At 36.8% G+C, this 24,048-nt stretch overlaps 2 protein-coding genes across 8 annotated transcripts in view; one reads left to right on the top strand and one right to left on the bottom strand.

The window, feature by feature from the left end:
- arb2a (ARB2 cotranscriptional regulator A) overlaps window positions 1-23,771 on the top strand; it is a 198,276-nt gene extending 174,505 nt beyond the window's left edge. For 3 of the 4 annotated variants that reach the window (XM_067407216.1, XM_067407214.1, XM_067407215.1), the window contains one exon: window positions 21,883-23,771. In XM_067407216.1, the coding sequence (XP_067263317.1) occupies window positions 21,883-22,031 (149 nt within the window). In that variant the 3' untranslated portion in view covers window positions 22,032-23,771. Of the gene's footprint in view, window positions 1-8,137; window positions 8,350-21,882 lie in introns of those variants that run through there. The other variant, XM_067407217.1, reaches the window with a different exon arrangement.
- The window catches only part of nr2f1a (nuclear receptor subfamily 2, group F, member 1a), a 143,524-nt gene that overhangs the window by 95,705 nt on the left and 23,771 nt on the right, over window positions 1-24,048 (bottom strand). Inside the window, exon 4 of one of the 4 annotated variants that reach the window (XR_010896925.1) lies at window positions 18,423-19,957. The exons of the other annotated variants lie outside the window; for them this stretch is intronic. The gene's annotated coding sequence lies outside the window, so the exon portion shown is untranslated. Of the gene's footprint in view, window positions 1-18,422; window positions 19,958-24,048 lie in introns of those variants that run through there. 4 annotated transcript variants of the gene reach the window in all.

Raw genomic sequence — 24,048 nt, 5'->3', positions numbered from 1 at the left:
TGATATGGAAGGATTCCCTCTGGATTGCTTGGTTCTTTAAAATCACTCCTCGAGTCTTATGGACTCGCTCGCTCACGCTCAGGGAAGAGGAAGTGCTCACCCGGGATAGAAAATACACAAGACGAGCGACAGGAGAGAGATTACCGGTCTCCTCAGAGACAGCGAGCAATATATGTGCGAGCACACACAGTTTGTGAGAAGAGAGCAGTTGGAATTAATGCATGGAAAAGTGAGAAAAGAACACAGGCAGAGCGAATGTGTGATGAAGGATGCACGAGATTGAGAGGTGTCATTGAAAACTGATCGCATAGCCGTTGTTCTACATGACGATATTGTCTCTGAAAATATATACCGCTGATCTTTGCTTTATGAGGCATGATAAACTACTGTCAAAACCAAGCAGCTGGAGGTATTGAGGGATTCTTACATTCCTAGTTTAGTTTTGCTCCCTAAGGCAGGATATTTGACCACAAACCATTAATACGGCCCTTGATACACATGGAAGTGGTGATCACTCTCTTAAAGCCAGGAATACAAAAGGAAAGTGGTTGTTTTGTTGCGGTCATAACCTGCCATCCTGAACATAGAGGGGGAGGGGAGGGGGGGTAATAGATTTCAGAGCATTCAAAAAGCATGCTTAAGCACAAAGTAGAGTTTGTAGTAAGTAAATGTTGTTGCTTTGATTTTTACCAAACTGTGTTGGTTTTAAACCTATTAATTTTGCTTTTAAAGTTCATAATTATAATTACTTGTAATTAAATACTTTTACTCTGAATTCATAATGTATACACTATTTATAGATTAAGTTGTATTATATAATGTAATTATTGTATAACACTCTAAAAAAAAAACGCTGGGTAAATATAGGACAGAACACATGTTGGGTTAAATTTACCCAGCAGATTGAGTTATTTAACCCAGCATAATGGGTTGATTCATTTTTACTATAATGCTAGCTTTTTTTTTTTTTCTTTTTCTTTTTTTTTTTTTACTTAATACACTATTTAATGTTTACACATTAACTTAAATCCTCTATACTTTTTTTTAAATACTCCAGACAACCACTGGTTTGCATTATAATTCCTTTATTTTCAATCATATTTTAAAGTATAGCATATTTTGTATCATTTAATACATATTGCCTACATTTAAGCTCATTTAATTCAAGTGTAATCGACTAGTCTCTGTTGTCCTGTTTCCACCATAACGGTGCTGGATCTTGTGCCGGAGATGGCTCGCGTTCGATGGGGGAACTGCTAACTTCAGACCAGCTCCCTGCATTTCACTCATAGCCGAAAAATGCTGTGACTGACTTCATAACCTGTCCATAAATAATCAGTGTACAATTCTGATAACATATTTTATCATCCTAAATATTTATATTATGTATCTTTTTGAATTAAATAATAACATTTTATGCAAGGCATCAGGCGTTTCCATCATGCAAAAGACCGACGTGACACTCGTTTAGGTGACTCGCATCGCACCCCTGTATGTTGCTTTACATAAAATTAAACGATATACAGAACAATAACACATTTTTAGATAAAATAAACATACACAACCCTGTATTTTACCGAAGACATGCACCAATTTGATGGAGCTGCACTTTTCTCTCCTGAAGACATCACAAAAAGCCCACAATAAATAACTCAACCCCTGGGTTGTTATGTCTGGCCCAGGTTCTGGGTAACACAAAAACTACCCAAACACTGGAAAAATAACCCCAAAAATGACCCAAAAGGCTCACCCCAGGACTTGGGTAGAAAAAATAACCAAATTGTTTAGATTGTATATATATATATATAGAGAGAGAGAGAGAGATTCTTTATAGAATGTTTAGTTTAGTTTGATTCTGGGATTTCTTTGAATCAAGAAAGCCTGGGTAATGTGCAAGCAGGCATTTGAAAATGGCCCAAAATTGTGCAACATAATTAGTTATTAAGCTAAAACCATTTTTTTCCCCACTGATCACTAAATGCTATCACCATATATGCTGAAGCTTTTTCTGCTTAGTTGGCCATGAGTGCACCCACGATGCCCATTGAAAGCCCTGCTATAGTTAAGCTTCTTTACTCTAGAACATATACAATCAAATTTATTGCACACGAGGAGAGCGGACGGTTCTGAAGTATCATAACGCTTTAGCACATTAAGCAGACGTGGGCGGGGAGGGTTTAAAGTTACCGAGACCTCAGAGGTCAGCAACCGAAGACATGGAGTGAAACAAGGCTTTGAAACATGCCATCAGCCCAATAACGGGAGACGCACGGTAGTAAAACTCAAAGCGATTGGGGTTGTATTTTAGATGGATTGATGGATGCGGCTGTTGTCAGCGGTGGGGAGGGAATTAACGAGGCACTTTAGCTGCGGGTAGAAAAGCAGCAGTGTTTGGGGGGGCAGAATTGCCCCAGTAGTTTTTGCCTAAAGAGAGGGGCATAACCAGCCATAAAACATGAAATCATATCACTTAAGCCGACGAGTACAGATAAAGCTGTGTTTGAACTTGCAGGCATTAATTATACACTGTAAACAGAACGGTGGGAGACTTTTTACTTGTTTAAATTATGACAGAGGGTTAGCATCCCTCCCCTGTCTCCCTTTCTCTCTGTCTCCATTCATCTCTCTCTCTGCATTAATGTTCCACTTCTTCATTAACTTTTAAAGCTTGTTTTTCTTTCTGTCTAATTTATCACTTGATACTATATTAACATACCCAGAGGACCTTGTTTCTACTAAAGCATTTCTTTGAACAGAAACAGGAACATTATGAAGGTTAAGCACTCAATGTCTTGTTCGTCATTTTCACAGTGAAGAGAATATGAAGCAACTACATAACATTTTAGAAGAAAATGCGTTTCTTGCCAGGGAAACAGTAACTGCCAATACTAGGCTGTTGTGGGTGAATGCCAGGGCATTGCTAATGCAGAATTATGAGTGGCCAAAAAGCAAAAGAGCCCATAATGTCTTAATGATATTCTTTTCCCTGATTATGGAGATAAAAATCATAATGTAGTGTTTTAATTGTAGAATATAACTAATTATAATTCATCTTACTGATTGTGGTTCCTTAACAGTTTCCTTAACAGTTAATTTACTAAAACAAATCAAAAAAATAATAAAATAAAGTTTTTAAAAAAATATTTTTTATAAGCAGCAATCCAATAATTGGTCCTAATTATGTATTATATAAATATATTGACATTGAAAAAAAAAAAACAGTAACATTTTCATTCATTCAATTTATTTATTGAAATATCTATAAAATATCAAAGTCTGTAAGGTCTTTAAATATTTTGGAATCTCCTAGGCTCCCCATGTTTGTATGTATTTGATTAAAAATACAGTTGAACAGTAATCTTGTGAAATTTTTGTTGCAATTTAAAAAAAAATAATAATAATAATAATATGTTTTCTATTTTAATGTATTTTAAAATGTAATTTATTCCTGTGATGGCAAAGCTGAATTTTCAGCATCATTACTCCAGTCGTCAGTGTCACATGCTTCTTCAGAAATCATTCTAATATGCTGTTTTGGTGCTCAAGATTTATTTATCAATGTTGAAAACTTGTTTGTGTGTGTGTAAACTGATTTTTTTGTTTGTTTGTTTTTTTCAGAATTCTTTGACTAATAGAAAGTTAAAAATTACAGTATCTATTTGAAAAAAAAAAAAACCTTTTGTAACATAAATGTCTTTACTGTCACTTTTGATCAATTTAATGTGTACTTGCTGATTGAGTAGTTTAAAGTTTCTTTCACAAGAGAGAGAGAAAAAAATATTCCAATATTTTGAACCTTAGTGTATTATGCTGAAAAGAAGGATAGTTAGGTGAATTTAGTGCTTTCTCAGGTTTTTTTTTTTTTTTTTTTTTTTGATCTTCTGAAAAGCTTGGAAATTGGCAGCAGGAAACACTGTATTATCAGAGGAGGAATGTATGTTTGAAAACCATTAACAAAACCAAATGTCATGAAAATGTGTAAACCGAAATGATAGCAGTAGTCACACAAATTATGTGGGATGAGTTACACACTTCAAGGGTCAGTGTTCAAATCCTATGAGTAGCACATTATATAGCAAGCAGCATTAATTGTATTTTCTGATGCACAGGCATTTGTAAAGGAATGTGCTCTCTCACTCTTGTGCTCTCTAACACTTACAGTCACACATCTTCTCAGACAATGTTATCGGTGACTCACATTCCATATATGTCAGAACAGATATAGCAGGGCCGCTTGTGGCAGCAGTTTACATCATCTGATCAATGTAACATACTGCGGGGTTAAAGTTTACTCTTCTTAAAGGACTCTTACCCTTCTGACAAGTGAGAATGTATTGATTATTTTATTCTATTTGCCGTTACTCGCACTCACTCTCACCTCTGCTGTCAATAGAGCGCCATTGAAAGAGTCAGAGCGGCTTCTGACCCTGCTGTACTCACACTCCCACACCGAATGCACAATCCTCAAACACTCGTCCTGCTCAGTCCTGCATCCCTAACACACTTTTGATTAATAGTGTGTCGCTACAGGGTCACGGTGCATCTGAACATCTCTGTACATCTTATTTGACACAGGCTATGTGTTGAGCGTTAGCCACTCTGTCAGATAAGGGTCTATAGATTTGGTCAAGGTGGAGTTTTTTTTTTTTTTTTTCCTGTTCACCCCCATGCAGGGATGGATCAAGCCTCATTTGGAGGTCAGTGTGACCATGGAACCACTGAATATATCCAAAGGTCCTTGTGTTTTTAAGCCACCTACCCATCTAATGTTTTGTTGACGTCTGAATGATTTGATTCACATTGAGTGTGGAAAGAGCACAGAGAGAGGGAAGTGGCTGCAGCCCTCTACACTCGTCTGCAGAGAGATAGAGAGATAATTATTCGGTCTCTGACTCACATGGCATGAAAAATGCATAATGCCGGGGTTTGAGACAGCTTATCAGGGAGTTAACTCTTCCCACGCTTTGTGTATGCTAAAGTGGAGATGCTTTTAGATGCTTGCCATTGTGTTTGTTTGTTTGTTTGTGGAGTTTTATTTGGGTGGGTTGTTTGCGCTGAACTTTTGGCCCCTCTCATGCTGTTTGAGTAAGTTTTGATCACAACATCAGATTGGAAACCAAACACTTAAACTTTTTTTTTTCTTTTTTTTTTTTTTTAATGTTTGCTACTTTTTACAGCTTTTATCCAATGAATCATCACCTGGGTGTGAGAGTGCAATGTGCTATTTTTTTACCTTTCTGCATTTTTTGTCCAGAGTCCACTCGCTTAATACCTTTGTAGTATCAGTTTTCCTGTGTGTGTGTGTGTATGTATTTATATATGTATATATACATACGTACACATATATATATATATATATATAATAAAAATTACGGAAGCATGTAAAATTGCACAATAACGTAATTTACGTCGAGTAATTTATGGATCTTGAAGTCCATGCTGATTATATCAGAGATGGCAGAGAGAATTGTTCATTCCAGTGTCTGTTTCGCTTTAAAACAAACTTTCTGTCATATTCTGTCATTGTATCTGAAGAGCGCGATTCCTCCCGCATTGTGCTGTTCCTGTCTGAACGGAATGTCGAAGCATCCCAATGCTGTATGGCCAGATGATATGAAAACTATGTTTCTCGGCTGGATAAAGCAAACCAGCTTCTTGCTATGAAAGTTTTGATGGATGAGGATTGCAATCAAAGTAAAGACGATTACGGTGACGTACAGGTGTCGTACATTAATCACACGTGAGTCTGTTATATTGATGCGCAAACAAATCATGTATGAGCGCTCTCGACGCACTGATCACACATTGTATTTATGCACAGACACATTTCAGTACATTCACATTGTTTTCACACACATTCAGGATAATGTTTGGATTTGTCCTGTGTATGTTGCTGTGTACTTTAGTATATATGCAGGTCAAGGCGGTTGGTTTAGGGTTTTTTTTGGCATCTCCATGTGGTCCTGTTCAGTATCGCAACTTGACTTGTCTAAAATGTAAACAAGCTCTTTGCTGTTGCACATACTATACACTGTGAATTCTGAAACTTTTTTTATTTTTTATGGGTGCTTTGGTGTACATAAATGTATGAATTATATGAAAAAATATAATTTGGTTATTTGGTGTCCTTTTTTGGAAAGACATCGTTTTGTGAGAATCACACTTCAATCTGATGGTTTACTTTGCTGGATATAGGCAATGATGGCAAAGTGGACATGTTAAACAAGATACGTGTGCGATTAATCGTGATTAAGGGTGCGTAATTAATGGCAATTAAAAAAATTAATCTATTGACAGCCCTAACACGCACACACACACACACACATATATATATATATATATATATATATATATATATATATATATATATATATATATATATAAGGGGTGTAACAGTATTCGTCCCAAACTGTCACAGTTCGGTGCTAGGCTTCCTGCGATAGTTAGTGACAGTGTAACCACAAAACCGGCTACATTGCTTGCCCACAGCGGCTCTGCCCCCCACCATCATTTTGATTTTTTAATAAAAATCATTTTGTTCAGTTAGAGAACAGACACTATAATTAAAAACTGAACGTGTCAGCTTAATTCAGCATGAGCCAAACAAAAATTGCAGTACAGATCAGCAGAGTCAGACTTCACCTTACTTCACCCATTTTGCCTCACTCCTGACTGACAAGACAATGGCGGGAGATTTGGATTCAAAATGAAATATAAAAGTGCCTATTTAAGCAAGTTTGTTATTGTACTGTTTTGTTTTTTGTGTTTTTCATTACGAATAATAATGAACCCAGCATTCAAGCAACTGCTACCCCCAAAAGCCAAATGGTCCCCACAAGGATAGTAAGGGTGCGTTCACACTTGTCAATTTTGGTTCGATTAAAACGAACCCTGGTGCGGTTGCTTGGTTAGTGCGGTTCATTTGAACATATGTGAACGCTGCCATCCGAACCCTGGTGCGCACCAAGCAAGCGGACCGAGACCACTGAAAAGATGGGTCTCGGTCCGCTTCCAAACGAATACTTGACTACTTTACACATTTTATAAGCTCTTCACGAGTTCCCAACTGGCCAAAATACCATCACATGCAGGCTACGCACCGCTACGCACACACAACGAGCGCATTTACCTCAGCAAATAGCATTGTTTTGGATGTTCAGTAAGTTCTGTCTCAAAATAGGCAATACGTCATAAAATCAGACCAATCATGTTGTGAATGTATCCCTGTGCCTTTAGGTTCGGTATCTTTTGGTTCGGTGATAAAATTGCCAATCTGAACGCTAATCGGACCAGGACTAAATTTTTTTTTTTTTTTTTGGTCCGGACCAAATGAACCAAACGAACCGAACTACAAGCGTGAACGCACCCTAAAACATGAGATCACCTACTCTGTGGGGACCAGCCAGTGGGTGAAATGGATTAATAAACATAATTAAATTGTTTTTTGAAAATGTAAATATGCTGAAAGTGTTCTGTGATGGGTAGGTTTAGGGGATAGAATATACAGTTCGTACAGTATAAAAAGCATTATGTCTATGGAGAGTCCTTACAAGGATAGTGAACCAGACATGTTTGTGTGTATTATTTTAGGAACAGAGAAAGCTTAATTCTGTTCTTACATTTTTTTTTTTAAAAAATGCTCTTGCTCTTTTATCTCTAATTTTCAATTTGATTTCTTGTGTCTTTTTCTTCTTTCTTTTTCTCAAAAACGCTGAGTGTTATTGTTTTCCATGGTCTCTGTCCTCTTCTTTTGATAGAAGCCAGTCTCTTCTCAGTCACTCCAGGGTCTCTGTATGGGTGGACTCTGAATTTAGAGTCAGACTGGTGTTGCACACACTTGAAGCTACTAATTCAAGCACAAATAAACCACACATTCAAAATATGTAGTTCTAAATCCGGCTCTCAAAATGATAATCTTATAATCTTATCGCCATATTTGAATCCCTCAAACATCACATTATTAATGTTATTTTTCTATCCTAACTATGCAATACTTGCATTTTAATATTTTTTTGTTTAAGGTTTTTTTGTTTGTTTGTTGTTTTTTTGCCCTGCTGTCTGTGACCCTGTCAGAATAAACCTGTGACCCATTTTTGGTTTGTGACCCACCAGCTGAAAACCTCTGCTCTATTTTCAGACAAACAGAGGAAATGCATTTTAAACATTGTCTGTCTACAATGTGCTGCTTCACTGTCATAGAAGCCCCCTGCGCGGCTCCTGGACGGGGCCTTGACGCAGGACCCACGCATACAGGAGGTTGTTAGGAAGTTCCTCTCAATTAGCATGCTTTTTGTCACGGTGGGCTGACCTTAAGCTGACTGTTGTGCTTTCCTTGTTCCTTCAGTCAATGTAAACATTAATGTCCTCTTCATTTGAAGCCCTGCCACTGAGCCAAGTGTAAAAACATTGTTCATGGGATATATGTGAAAGATGTGTGTTCTGTGTAGGTGTGTTGTGAAGAAGGGGAATGTGGTGACTGTAACAACATGTTCTATTTGTTTCCTCTTATGCGTTAGACCGCAAAATCCTCTTTGAAAACAAGTGCGCATTGACTCCAGAATGGAATTTGACTTTGTTGTAACTGTCTTGCGTGTAGAGGTGGTTCACGATGGTTGACTAGTCAACTACAGAGTTTTTTGTTTTTTTTTTGGAAGGGATGCATGATATATCTGTACCATATTGTTATCGGCCAATACGTGATATTTTGGAATATTAAAATGTACCAGTTTATATTGGATATTTTTATTTGTGCATATTTTTACATTTACATTTTAATTACATTTGCCGTCATGTAACATCTGCTTAAAGGTAACCTTAAAAAATACCCTGTTAACTGTCAGTGTCCTGGTAGCAGGACACTTGGTACGCTTATTTTTTTTTGCCTTTTTACCGTATGACATAATTTAGTTAAATCATCATAAAGCAGTGTTGGGGGTAAATCATTACAAGTAACTTGAGTTACGTAATCGGATTACTTTTTCAAGTAACTAGTAAAGTAACACATTACTTTTTCAATTTACAACAAAATATCTGAGTTACTTCTTCAAATAAAGTTATTTTTTCACTTTTATTGACTGACAGCTCTCCTGTCTCCATGTTGAGGAATAAAGTGCAGAGGTGTTGTGTGTGCTGTGTAAACATGATAGTTATTGTAGTTCTAGACTAAATGTGAACATGCATTTACTCATCTCACTTGCACAAAAACATTCAGTATTCATCAAAATGAATAAAAATGAAATGCAATTTCAGCATTTTATGCAAACCTGTAATAATTAACTACTAAATTACACAAATATACTGTATTTATTTAATCATACTTTGTTAACCATTGTCTTTGCTGCTGAGCTTCAATGATCTAATTCAGCTATACTAATAAGCAAAATTTAACTTAGATTAGATTTAGAAATAAGAGTGCTGTTGAACTTCCTTCTCCTGTATCCTATTCCTCTTTAATCCAGAATGGCAGCACAGCTGAAAGGTTTGTTTGAGCTGTGCCTTCTCCTGTACAGGCATAAATATGCATTTCCTTCAGCCTGAGGCTTATTAATTTCACTTTTGGTGTGAAAGGGCTTTAACATTTGCCAAAAATATAACTTTTTTTTTTTTTTTTTTTTGTTATGTTATTAGCCCAGCTCAGGTGAGAAAAAGTAACGCAAAAGTAACGTAAACTAAGTAACGTAATAAGTTGCTTTTTTTAGGGAGTAACTCAATATTGTAATGCATTACTTTTAAAAGTAACTTTCCCCAACACTGTCATAAAGTATGCATCATTTGAAAGCTAAACATTCATAATTTATCCCATTAAGATCATTTGAAATTGAGCAGTGCCTTACCTTGGAAACAGTACTTTCAAAACTGAACTAAACATACTGTATCTGATATCACAAAATTTAGCCTACTAATAATAATATTGTAATGTTTTTAATGTTTTTAGTGGGCTAAATTTTGTGATATCAACTTCAAAATTGGAACACAACTTGCTCAGATATACAGGCTTTGATTTTCTAACAATTTTAGAGTCTGAATTATTAAAATATATGTTTTGTATAAAATATAAAATGTTTAGTTCAGCAATTTGCTTTACTATAACTTTTTTACACTTTCATTTTTTAAGGGCATTTTTACATCTATGCTCAAGGGGGGGGGGGGGGTGTACAGTTATCAAGTTACTTTAATAACAGTGTTAATAGTAATCTTTAGCAGATCTCTTAATGAATATCTATTTTTCACTACTGTACTGTACACTATATGTTGTGATGTCTAAATTTACCTGAAACATTTATAATGATTGTTTTTATTTTTTTACTAAATGTTTTGCTGTGCTTTCGAAGCTAACAGTAAAAGTTGTGTCTCTAAATTCATTGTGGCACTACAGCCAACAAAGCCCCTCTTTTATAACATTAACTAGGCCTGTTAGACAGACTTTACACAAACTTGGCATGCTTTTAAAAATGCTTTATATGCATGGAGAAATTGTTCACTTTTCATATATACCGTATGTTAACACATTTTCAACACATCAACCAGCACCAAAGTGAAATATTTCAATGATATCAATGAAATGAATTCAAAATTGAGTATTCACTCATCACACACTCACAGTTACTCGCTTATATCCATGGCATCAGTACACATCATGTCTTCTTCTACACACACACACACACACACTCTGTCAGGGGTCATCCCCTGCTCATGCTGAGTGTGTGTGAACCCCATTAGCACATTCCCAGATAGTGGCCAGGGTACTCTTATCTCTCTCCACCCATTAATTACACTTTGTTCCCCTAAGTGATCTATTTCTGCTCCTCCCCGCCCCCGCGGCCCACTCCAGGACTATCTCCTACACCTCCACACAGCCACACAACACACACATACACACACACACCAGATAAGAGTGCTAATGTGAGGCAAGCAAGGTCAGCCTGCCTTCCTCGCTGATGTGAAGTGTGGGTCCCGTGCATTAGCCGCTAGCCTGTCTGCCACCCGCTTTGCATGGGGCCGCTCTGAAGATGCCCCCGTAATTACGGATGACAGCACAGCGAGAGGCTGATCGCCCTCCTTTGCCTCCACTCGGGCTGGAGGAGACAGCCTTCTGAAAGCTCCACCTGGAAAGTATGTCATGGAGCACTCTTGCGATGCTAAACACATGTGAATGCTGTGTACTTAGTTTTGATGCAAGTAATCCAGCTTCAGATCACACTTCCAAGTCCACTGTGTTAGTGAGCGACGCCAACTGCAAACTATGCCAGCTAGTCAGCGAGGGGTGCTTCAACGACCTCTGCAATCACTGCTAGATGTTTTTGGGATGGACTTTAAAGAGTATACTGCCGTACTAAATAATTTTACAATTCTCGATAATATTTGGCATCAGTGGTGATGCATGAGGACATTTTTGATGGGACCTGATATGTAAATCAGTATTGATTAAAAAAAAAAAATGCAAAAAAAAAAAAAAAAAATAGAATATATAATATAATATACATATTTATTTATTTATTATTTTTTTAATTTTTTTTTTCCACATTCCCAGACGACAATGGGCTGCCCCATCAAAGTTTGGTTCCTCTCAAGGTTTCCTGTTCACCTGAATATCTATATATATATATATATATATATATATATTTTTTTTTTTTTTTTTTTTTTTTTTTTTTTTTTCTTGCCAAAGTTGCCTTTGGCTCACAGGGTGCATTAAGAATCGCTTCTCCATTAAGTTTTTTTTTTTTTCTAAAAAAAAATATATATGAATTATGAAAAGCACAACACAGACCTTGAATTGGGTCACAGCGTCCACCTTGAAATGGAAAAAAATATTTTTTTTTCCTTTTTTTTTTCCGGAACAAAAAAAAGCTTTGAACTTGAGCCGGTGCAGTGTACATATAATAAATCTTTGCTAAATCAGTTTCCTCAATTATCGTCCTGCTGCGTAGTGTGCTTGACTCAATCACTGCATTAGCCTGTAGTTTGATTTACACTCTGTTGCATCATCCCACATGCGCTCACCTTCCAACTAAACTGAGGCTTGAAATATGTCCAGCCCAAAAATCAATTTCATGAATTAGTCTACAAACACACCCATTTCATAGACCTATCTAACTGTTAGCAGAAACAAGAAGAATCCATTGTCTTCTTTAGTTTACATTGTCTTCTTTTAATTTATTTAATTGGTATAGATGATGTGTGACTGCTGAACTCTCTTCGGTGCCTGACTCCTGCTGCTCCTTTAGTAAACACACTCAAACACTGTGTTCTTATTTATGTATTGATTCGCCATTGATTTCCTGTATTTCCTCACATCCCTTCTCACTCTCACTTTCTCAGTCACTGTTATCAAGGTAACAGCACCTGTAGGGTTCAGCTGAAGTGAAGATGCTCACCTAGTGTGGAGGTCTATTGGTATTGGGAAGTGAAGAAATCTAGGTTGGAGAGTTACTCTTCAAGTGTAAAATAATATTATTTTGCCATCAATTAGGTCTCTTTGATTATATGGTGTGAGTTAGACCAACTGAGGTCGCTAGAGGCCTATTCAAAACAAAGGCGTAGAAGACATTGATGACGGCAAGTTTGAGTGCGGAATCCTGGGACATGTGGTCTTCACTTCACAGCCGGTGTTAAAGAATAGGGATATGACTCTGGAAGAAATCATGTTCATGGATGCGATTATTAACATTATTGTAGTATGAAGCAGAGCAGGACCGAGTGTTGTGGGAGCTGAACGAGGCCGCTGGAGCGATTGTGCAACACACGCCGTGAGCAGCGGAACTTTTCGCTCGGTGGCTGCTGTGAGATATTTGTTACACACTGCAGTAAGATAGATCGATTTTAGAATATCATATTAAATGCTGGATGGCTTTTGTTGATAAATAGCATGCAATTGATTTTAAAACGTATTGTATGATGGAGAAATGCTGTATTACTGTTACTAAAAATAAAGCTGCATCTGATTATGCTATGTTAGCTACTTCACAAAACAGTGTTTTTCTGTGAGGCATGGTAAAACGTCGCAAAATTTTTTTAAGAAAATTAGATTTAAACAATAAGACTAAACGTGTTGAGCTATATGACAATAATTCGTTTTCTGTCTATAAACATAACCAAACAGTTGTTCCCTTGTCTATTAAAACATGTAATATAGTAAAGCGTCTTTGGTGTTTCTATGGTTTCTACAAAATAAAACCGGAAACTGAGGGTAACGCGGGTATGACGCAATTGACAGGCGACTCGTCACACGTCCCGGAGCCTTGGTTAAAATTGCAATTTTCTCACAATTTACAAATAGTTGCAAACATTTGGGATATTGTAAGTACTCAAGTGAACAAAATATAACACTGGCTTAGTGGTTTTGGATATTTTACTGCAAAAAATCTTACATATTGCACCTTTAAATTGATCTAAAGTGACAGTAAATACATTTATAATGGTACTAAAGTTTTCTATTTCAAATAAATGTTGTTCTTTTGAACTTTCTATTCATCAAAGGATCCTGAAAAAAAAAAATGTATCATGTTTCCACAAAAATATTAAGCAGCACAACTGTTTTCAACATTGATAATAATAAGAAATATGATTTGGATCATCTGAAGGATCATGTGACACTGAAAACTGGAGAAATTCAGCATTGCCATTATGGGAATAAATTACATTTTAAAAATAAAATATAAAGCATTTACTTAAATATTAAAAATAACATTTTACAGCATATTATATATATACATATATATACATATATACATATTTTGAACAGTTGTGTACTTTCCCTAACATTGCGTCGTACCCAGGTACTGTAAAGACAAGTGGCATTTTGTTGGTCATTTGGTTTCTGTCATTCTGGGCAGTCCAAAATCCTGCTCCACACTTTAATATACATGTACGTATATTAAAACACATGCAGCATTTTCACTCTTGGTGTGATTAGAAATATTACTTTTCACTTACATCTGGTTTGGACACAGTATACTGGTTTAAGGGGAAAAACACCGGAAGAAGGTTGTTGCAGGTAGAGGGTTGCCTTTTCTAAGGATTGCTATTGTTTTCTTTTTATTTTATCTGATTTGTAGCATCTTCTCATGTCTTTTTAGCCTTATCTAAATAGAGACCAAAGCCGCTTCCCGTTAGACTTTTAAATATACTGTTTTGCACATACCTTGTCCATATTCTCAAAAAAAAAAAAAAAAAATGAAATTGACCAGAGAGTTGTGTCAAATGATGCACATGCGGTGATGTTTTAATGTTGTCAATAATTTCAGGGGAAATGTGCAAATGTTCATGCGGTCACCGTCGCTAATGTCCCCATGTACTGAATCCAAATGCATTGACGGTTTTTTGAGGGCTTTTGTCTGCAGTGCCAATTTCATCAAACAGTATCTAACACCTCTCATCTCTGTATGTGCAATTTTGCAAGTGATGTGCTGTGTTATTGTACACTCTTGACACGCTGTCTTGTGCTGGTGCTAAAGCCTGTGTGAATTAACCCTCTGTGTACCTGCACAGTGTTGATCACAGATCCTCATTAATCCTCAGTTCATTTGCAGCAGTTCTTATTCCACTCTCTTTCTCCCCAATTTGTGAAATCAAACGCTCATTCATCCACTTTGTTCATTTTTTTTTTTTTTTTTTTATGAGTTGAAGGTGATAGACTTAGAATTGTGATTATTTTTTATTATATTTTTGCCCATACAGAATATTGGCCATATGAGTATTTATAAGTAATAAAACGCACAATGTTTATACCATTTAATTTTATTTAATTTTTTTTTTTTTTTTTTTTGACAAGGGTTTCATGAAATGAAATACAGCACCCTTTTTTGACAAAAAAAAAAAAAAAAGAAAAGTCTTAAAATAGTCTTAGCTTTAGGGTTTGGGGGAGTTTATTTGTTTATTTATTCTGTTTTATCTTGTACAACAAGAACTCTGATTTATTTCACATGACTGCATTATTTTTAAGTATTTTTCATGTGTATTTTTTAAGTAAATATATAGAAAAATAATGTGTGTAACTTATTTGAAAATGTAGCTTGGAGATTCCTTTGTAAAATTATAAAGCAGTGTGTTAATTTGCAAATTACTTAACCTTAAGTAACCTTATTTTGTAGCATGCATTACTTGATACACTCAATATTGAAGGCAAACATCAAAGTACCATGTTGTCCTTTTTTTGTAAGTGCTGCGAACACGTCAGTGCTAAAGCAGAGTTCATTTATTGGTTTAATCTGAACCGTAAGGCTTCGGTCACTCTTCCACAGACCACTTAATGAATATTCTAGTACTGTAATGATGAGCAACTGGGGTTTAGGAGTTGTTTGCACTCCGGGTCTCTCCGACATTCCTGTTTATTTTTCGTTTTCCCCTCTGGAGTCGGCTCTGACATCTGCAGGCATTTTTATCAGCGGCTAACTTAATTATGCTACTGTGGACTTAGGCTATTTGACTTGCTAACAAATTAGCCCTCAAATTAGCCTTGCTATCTGTGTTTCTGCTCCGCTGTCAGGGATATGGCTTGTCATTTCAGAATTCCTCTGTGATTCTTGATTTGCTTTATTACAGGCTATTTTATAGAGGAGCAAACAGACTGGGCACAGTCAGGCTGGATAATGAAGCGCTAGTCTTCTTGCAAAGCACTAGCCTGGGCTAATGACTAGCTTTATTCAGACTGGTAAAACGGATTCAGACACCCAAGCGCCATCATTAGATTTTCTCTCCTGAATACTCACAAAGTTGCAACAGAATAAGCCACTGGCAATAGTTATGGGTGCCTTTGGTGGGTACAGTACCTGCGGTATGATTTGACTTAGTGTCCCCCAGAGTCTCAAACACTTGCGCTACACATCCCACACTGGCCCCTGCTCTCCGGTTATCTCGTAAAGACTCCATTCCAGCTCTATAAAACTTGGCGTCTTTATTACAGCTAAGTCAAGGCGCCCACTCTCAAATAAAAAAAAAAAAAAAAAGAAAAAAAAAAAAAAAAAGTACCGCTGCAAGGGAGGAGCAGCTCAGGGACAAAAATGTGTTCTAGAGCTCATTCTCTTGCAGTCTTTCCTCCTTTCCAAGCTTGAATAATGTGAAAAGAGAGGAATGAAACTTCATTTCATAGCATTCGTCTTCCTCTCACCATTCACTCACTCAGTCTTTACCCCCTCTCGCTTTGTTTCCAACTTTATAAGTGAATTGTAGGTTCTCTCAGCAGGCCCTGAAGCCACACGTTCGCTTTCTCATTTATGGATGTGTAATGAGTTCTGCCTCTGTTTGCTCTTACAACAATAACAAGTAAAGTAATTAAAAGAGGCAGAGGAGGGGGGAATAAGGGGAACCCAACGCCAGACAGGTCCTGCATTCGGGCAATTGACAGAGAGACTTTTTGATGAAACCGTAGGTGTGCGTGCATATTTTTTCCCTTTTCTATTTGCAATTTTAAGTGCTTATTTTTTTTACAAATGCATTAATTTAATTAGATATAATGCAAACAAAGCACGCTCTAGTTGCAACGGTAATATTTGCTCTTGGCATCTAACGTGAAGAGGGATGAGCCATGTTCTCAGAGGGCAGCGGGTTTATGCGTTGGGGGAATGATGGGTGGGGGTTGGCTATAGAGTATATTTAGATTTAATTAGTTGTGTCATGAATCGTAGCATCTCCATCACGGAGAGCCACGTTAACACGGCGTACTAGAACGCTGACACCTGTTCTGGCCTCGTTTGTCCTCGAGCCGACTCTCTCAGATCGCCTCTCAGATGTTCAGCCATGCATGGCGAAACCGCCAAACCGCTAGAGCATAGAGCAAACAAATATCAGAGAGCATTGGGACTGGAAATCTAACCCCTATGCCAACAGGGACACAGGTAGCAAATAGACTCTCCAGCCTCGTGCAAAGTATAGTTTCCCCCTGCTTGTGTTACTCTGACTAGTTCATTCTAGTTTGGAGTAAAAGTATAAGCACACTGTGTGTTGAGCAAGTCAAGGATACAGTTGTGCTGATGTGCATGTATGTAAGGAACACACACACACACACACATAAAGCTACCATAGCTGCAAACAATCACGCTAAAACAATTAGAGGTTGAAATATTTTAATTACTAGAATATCAGATACTGTAATTTTTCAACAACTGTGTAATTACAACACGTAAAATGTCTGGCAATGAAATCAAATAATTTTGACAAATAAATAGAATATGCCAGTTGTGCTCAATCAATTAGGAGGCGCGATTGAATGCCACGCTACAGATGGAGACCAATTACAATCAGCACACTTTGATACTTTTTACTCTCTCCGAGTGTTACTCGCGGCGGTGCTTTGACTGCTCATTCACTCGAGCATCGTTCACTCATGAGCATTTTACCATCACACACGATTACCATTTGTAACGCTTTTGGTGAAGGGAGAAAAAGGAATTGCCGATAGCTAAAGCCTGTCTTCCTTGATTTATTGTTGACATGAATGTTGAAAGAGTGCTTGTGTTTGTGTGTGTCTGAGTATGTGTGTGTGTAAAGGAGAGAGAGAGAGAGTGTGTGCTTGTCACTGGGACACTGTTTCAAACACTATTTGTCACAGTGAGATCAAAGAACTACTAAATTACCCTCAAAGGTATCCAGCTGAATCATGTAATGGTTCATTATAAAGATTTGGATCTGCATCTGGAAGACGTCTTAACGGGGTAGTGAAATATGAAGCTTCATTATTACAAATACAGTGGTCAAATGGAGTCGTATGAAGTAACAATGGCCTGGTGTGAGCGCCGGTGTGTTTGTGCTCATACTGTGAGGTGCATTGTTAAAGATGAGGATATCATAACATAGAGTGTGTGTACATGAGTATTTTTGTAGGCATGAGTATGTTGTGAGGGATGTCAGGGTCGTGTGGGTGACAGCCTGCCTGCAGGAGAGTTTGCACTGAAACTAGTTCAAAAGGTGCAACTCTTTCTCTAATTGCACAATTATACATGTAGAATTCATAATTATGATGCTCACAGAAAGCAAAGAAGTTTGTACATGTAATTTTATTTGATTTTCATCTTTGAGAATGTGGTTGTTACTGAAACAAATCTGTGTGTGTGTGTGTGTGTATGTATGTATGTATGTATATATATATATATATATATATATATATATATATATATATATATATATATATATATATATATATATATATATATATATATATATATACCTTATATATATAAGCTGCTTATTTATTTGCTTATTAGCTTCTGTCTGTAAATTTAACCATTTTCTTCAATATATGCTACATACATAAATATATATATATATATATATATATATATATATATATATATATATATATATATATATATATATATATATATATATATATATATATATATATATATAGTCAAACTCAAATCTATTCAGACACCTTGAACATTTAATTCAATAATACAGTTTATTCACTATAGTTTAAAAAAATGGAGTTAGATCTCAGAGTTGTATGTGTTTTGTTTTGTTATGTGATATGTGAATGTATAGTATTGTCTGTTAGGATGTATTTTCTGTGCCAGTGTCAAAGATGAATTTCTGTTCAGGAACTAAACAAAACTGTGTCAGAAAAAAATAAATAATAATCTTAATTATGTCAGATAACATGGTCAGGTCAAAGTGTCTGAATAATGTTTGGTTCCAAATTTTTATCAATTTTACTGGTAGTCCACTGTATGAAGAGTTTTTGGGTATAAGATGTCACAATTTACTTTATTTTGCTATCCTCACTTACATAAATGAACTATAGTGTCCTGCACCCACTTGTAAAAATATATCAAAAACAAAAAAATGTCTGAATAATTTTTTTTGACTGTATAAATTAGTTGTTTTTAAATATATAAATATAATTGTTCATTTTAAATCTAAAACATACACAAATATTTATTTACTAGCCAATGAATTTTGGAAAATAAAATGTAATTCCACAACTGAAAAACTGATTAATAAAATGTTATCAGTAACACTTCAGTATAGGGAACACATATTCACTATTAACTGTCTATGACTTTTCCATCAATAAACTCCTAATTTACTTCTTATTACTAGTTAGTAAGGTAGTTGTTAAGTTTAGGTATTGGGTAGGATTAAGAATGTAGAATAAGGCATTAATATGTGCTTAATAATTACTAATAAACAGCTAATATTCTAGCAATATGCATGTGAATAAGCAACTAGTTAAAAAAACCCTAAAATAAAGTGTTACCATGTTATGATAGAAAATATATCAAAGCATTTTATGTAATTAAGTTATTCTGATGTCATAATTTCCATGTATTGTAATTGCAGCATAAAAGTTTTGTCATTGCTCTAATAATCTATTTCCCAATTGCATGTTAATGGATTTTGAATAGTAGCGTGCCATTATTTATAAGACATGAAAGAAATTATAAGCCATATTCCTCTTACTTTTAAGAACTCAAGAAAAAGAAAAAAATCCCCCATACGAACAGAAAAGCCTGTGAAAGAAAAAGAAAAAACTAAGGGAAAACCAGAACAAGAGACTTTTCCTACTTCTATGCGGTAGACATTGCTCTCTTTATTGAAAGATGACATTTAATCAATGGCCACCTCTTTAAATGGCATTCATTTAATTTGTGGGCTAGCCAGGCACGGCTGTCCTCTTCCCCATTCTTTGTGTGTCTATCCGAGCCAATGACGTAACCGTGATGCCGCGGCACACATACACTATTGATTACACTCAACACATCTTGGCAATTAAGAGATGGCAAGGTAGAGTAATAAAGGGTCATTAGTGAGGCATGCTTGTGAACCCTCATCAAAGGTGATGTCGCCGGCAGGGGCGGAGCTCCCGCAGGGTCGCCACGGGGGCTTGCTGCATTTGCATATCTGCTCAGAGACGCACTGTGGCTGACCCCGTGGCTGGGATCAGCATGAGACGCTCTCGTCGATCAGGGGTTCACCACAGGTTCAAGGTAACAAAAAGTGAACCCTTCGCCATTAATTGGTCCTGGAAAAAAAAAACAGAGAAAGAGAGACAAATAAAAAGGTTAGTTGGGAAAGGTGAGGGGGCCTGGAAGTGAAGTGAAAGTAAAGGCTGTGTGCTCCAAATTGGGTATGAATTATAAATAAGAGCAGTGGAGGCAATGTCCTCTCCTCTAGAATGGTGTTGTGCCAGGACCTACACCACTAAAGAGATTGTTTGGGCAGCAGGTATCGACTCGCTGATCGTCAGCTTGGTAAACTTGACCTGAGGCACTGATCATTGGCCGAGCTAGAAAGACTCGACCGTTCTGATACACACATACACACACACACCTCTTTCCCATCTCACCACAGCTATCTTCATCAATACTGCCCAGACAGGGGTCAATGTAATAAACATGGAGGTCAATATCATGGCCATCTGAGTACACTTTTGGCATGGGCCTTAAAGTTGGTCTTTAATTGGATCCCTCCGGGCAAGTTCATGCACCAGTTGCAATGCGGAGGGAAAAGAATGAAAATCGTGATTGAGGGGGAAAAGCACATCAATCTGATCCTCTTTGTTCCACACAAACTGATGCAGACATATATCAAGGCAGTTGTATGCTTTAAGCTACGTACATAGTGAATGGTTCAAAGTGGAATTAATCTAGCCGAAGTTCTATTCAACGTTTCTCACAAATAGCACAATAAATAAACAGACCAAATGTACTTCTTTGGTGCTTCCGCGCCAGGCGCTACCTGTCTGAGAGTGCTGCATTATGAGGGCTGTGAAAGGCTCTTGTGGGACTTTGAAAGGTCTGATGAGGACTTAAGGTGTGCATGTCACTTCACCTGGATCCAATGACCCAAACATGGGAATTCTTTAACCTGCTGCCACAGAGGGAAAACTGAGCCGTTTTGTGGATTAACTGATAGGTGTATCGAAGTCAAGAGAGAGAAAATTTAATCTTCCATGGATAGTGGCCATTCCATCCATTGTCCTTAAGTGCACAGTATCTTAATAGATGGAAAACGTCGTGTCAGAACACACAGCACACAACACCGAGTCCAAAGTTTTTGAGTTTTTGCTTGGCAACAGACATACTAAACTATTTAGAGTATGAACAGTCCTCACATATCACTCTCTTAATCTAAGTGCCCTAGAGACCTCAGTAGGGAAGTGTTAAAGGTTTAGTTCGGACAAAAATTCTGTCATCATTTACTCACCCTCATCTTGTTCCAAACCTGAATGACTTCCTTTCTTAGACAGAACATTCAAGGAGATATTTTTTTTAAATGTCTTAAAAGGTATGCAAAAATTACACCTTAATGGGTACAACAGCTTGTCACTGAGGCAGACCCTTAAAAGGGCAACTTTTTGACCCCTAAAATGTTCATAGGAGTAAGGGTTCTAGTTTAGGTACTAATATGCACCTATTTGGGGTACAATGTTGTCCCTTGAGGGTACTTTCTGATAGTGTACAAAGAATGGTTAGGGTTAGATTTCAAAATCTTCTTTTGTGTTAAGGAGAAGAAATAAAGTCATACAAAGTGAGTAAATGCAACCCAATCTCACGGCAATTCATACGTATGCTAAGAGGTGGCTAATTCATACAATATCATACGTCCTCACTCGTACAAATTCATTCTTTTTGCTAAATCGTACGTATTTTACGAGTTGACAAATTCATATGAATTCATATGGATGACCTACCCCAAACCCCACCCCTAAACCTACCCGTCACTGGGATTTAGACAAATTATACGAATTCGTACGAATAAGGTTGTGCGAATTCATACAAATTAGTCACCTCATAAAATACATATGAAATAGTCTTGAGATAGCATTGGTAAATGATGACAGAATTTTCGTTTTTGTGTGAACTCTCTTTAAAATATAAATGTGATTATAAACACGGTTATGTTTGTATGTTTTCCACATCCACCCTGATGTTCTGTGTTTTGCAGGTACGGAGAAGCACGAGTTAACATCATGGAATAGCTTCCACTCCATCTTCAAGTTCTTCAGCAATGCTCTTAAGGACCAGGAGGATGAGTCCTCCTCCAGCCCGGTCACCACACGCAGCTCCCACCGTACAAAACATGAAGACTTATAGAGGGCTCACAGATCCCAACCCAGAGCCCAGCTTTGTCAACCTCTTAGTTGCTTTTCTCCTCTGTTCTTTTTATGAAAGATATTCCTCCTTGAAGCCCTCCTCCCAGTGTATTGTATAACTCTGAGGAGTTCAGGGTCAGCCTGTATACATCAGAATAGCGTTTTGCATTACTTCTGGATGAGTGCAACTGTCAAAGCAATATGGCTTCACTGCTTGTGCCTCCTGTGGGCCGCTGTGTGGATTTGGTGGTGGCCTATCGGTGGCCAGATTAAGGCTGACAGGCGGCGCCGCACACCGCCTCTTGATGCACCTCTAATTATCCTGACATTGTCCTGAACTGAGCTAATGCCTGGGAAGCACCTGCACACACACGTCTGGCAGGTCCTAGTGCCTGCCTCACGAAGTCTTTGTATCTCTCTTTGATTTCCCCCCCTCATTTCTTTTTGACGGGGTCTTGCTTGCATTTAAAATACTGGAGCGCTTAGGAACTTTGTATATCGGATGCTAAAGGCTTACGGGTTGTTTGCTTCAAACATATAACACTTTAACAGAAAAAAGCAACTTGCAGACTCACACATCTATTCAATGGCTATCTTAAGACTAGATTAAGAATGAACACAATGAAGTAAGCCATTGACAGCATGACAGATTTAAAGAATCCTCCTCTGTTTTTAAATCACTTAAAACCTTGTGCGAGCATAAGGAATATCTCCCATTAACGGAGCAGATATGTCAGTCTGGGAATATCTTCCTATGTGTCAGGATCAGGAAGATTTAATGTTATCTAAAGTACAGAAGCCATTCCTTAAGATGTTTGCCGATGTAACCTGCCCCTTTTTGCAGAGACTATGACTATTCGGACTGTTTTAACACCTCGTTGTCATCCTTTGCTAAAGCATATGTTATGTTACTGTCTCAGCCAAGACAAGAAACATTGTCTTCTGGACAATGTGGTATTAGCAGAGGCTTAAAGATATGTCGCTCAGGCATGTCAACAGATCACTCTGCTTTAGCTTGAAATTGAAACACTCAGTAAAAGGCCTCTCTGGTCTCATTACTTTTTAGAAATAGAATTTTTAAGTACAGATTGCTGAAGTAATGTAAATAGTGCTTTATGCATATTTCATATATTATTTTTATCCAAAACAGAGATGTAACTACAACATAGAAATGCAAGTCCCCAGATGCTTTCATGTTTTGAAACTATTTTTTACAAAGAATTAAACTTTTAATATACCTGCACATATTCATTAGATGCCACCGATCAACTGCAAGTTGCTTATACGGTCTAGTTAAAATGGTCCCAACATTGTTGCCTTAGAAATACACACACAAAGTTCATCTTTCATTTTATTTTATTTTTCAAGCGTAGACTGACAAGCCATATGTGAATGTCACTCGCGCGAAGTGCAGCCTTAAACCAAATCGAAAACCTAATTGGTTTGTAAATTAGTACTCATTTTAAAAATTACTATTTTAATCGACGAGATTCTACGTTTTATTGAAACATTCTAGTCACTTTGAGTATGAAGAATTGTGCTGTTTGCTCCACAAGTTAAATTGTTTTAAGTTTTTATTATTCGCTTTCGATGGGAATGCATTACATTAAAACATGATCATACTTTAACTTCACTTTTCATAAATCGTTAAAATATGTTAGTCTTTCGTCTTTGAATTGATGGCAGTTTTGTGCCCTGATTACTTAGTTTCCATATCATTTGAGTGTAACAATGATCTCCATACATGCTGTAATTAAATAAAATTCTTTATAAAATTATGCTTGGCGATCTTTGATTTTGATTGTTGCACTAATGAAATGTTTCATTTTTATCTATTTCTTTTTCTTTCTTTTTTTTACTGCATAAAACAAGCATGCAGAATAACCTGCACCTTTGCTAGCGGTTTGATAGACATATCTCACTTTGCACTTAAAGACACCAATGCACAGGGTACTCTTATTTACAACGTAATGATCGTAAAGGCATCACTTTCAACCCAAGAAGTTGTCGGGTTAAAG

Source organism: Chanodichthys erythropterus, chromosome 13 (genome assembly GCF_024489055.1).
Source record: "Chanodichthys erythropterus isolate Z2021 chromosome 13, ASM2448905v1, whole genome shotgun sequence".
NCBI classification, from domain to species: domain Eukaryota; kingdom Metazoa; phylum Chordata; class Actinopteri; order Cypriniformes; family Xenocyprididae; genus Chanodichthys; species Chanodichthys erythropterus.
Note: the sequence above shows the minus strand (reverse complement) of the source record. Positions and strands in the feature narration are given on the sequence as shown.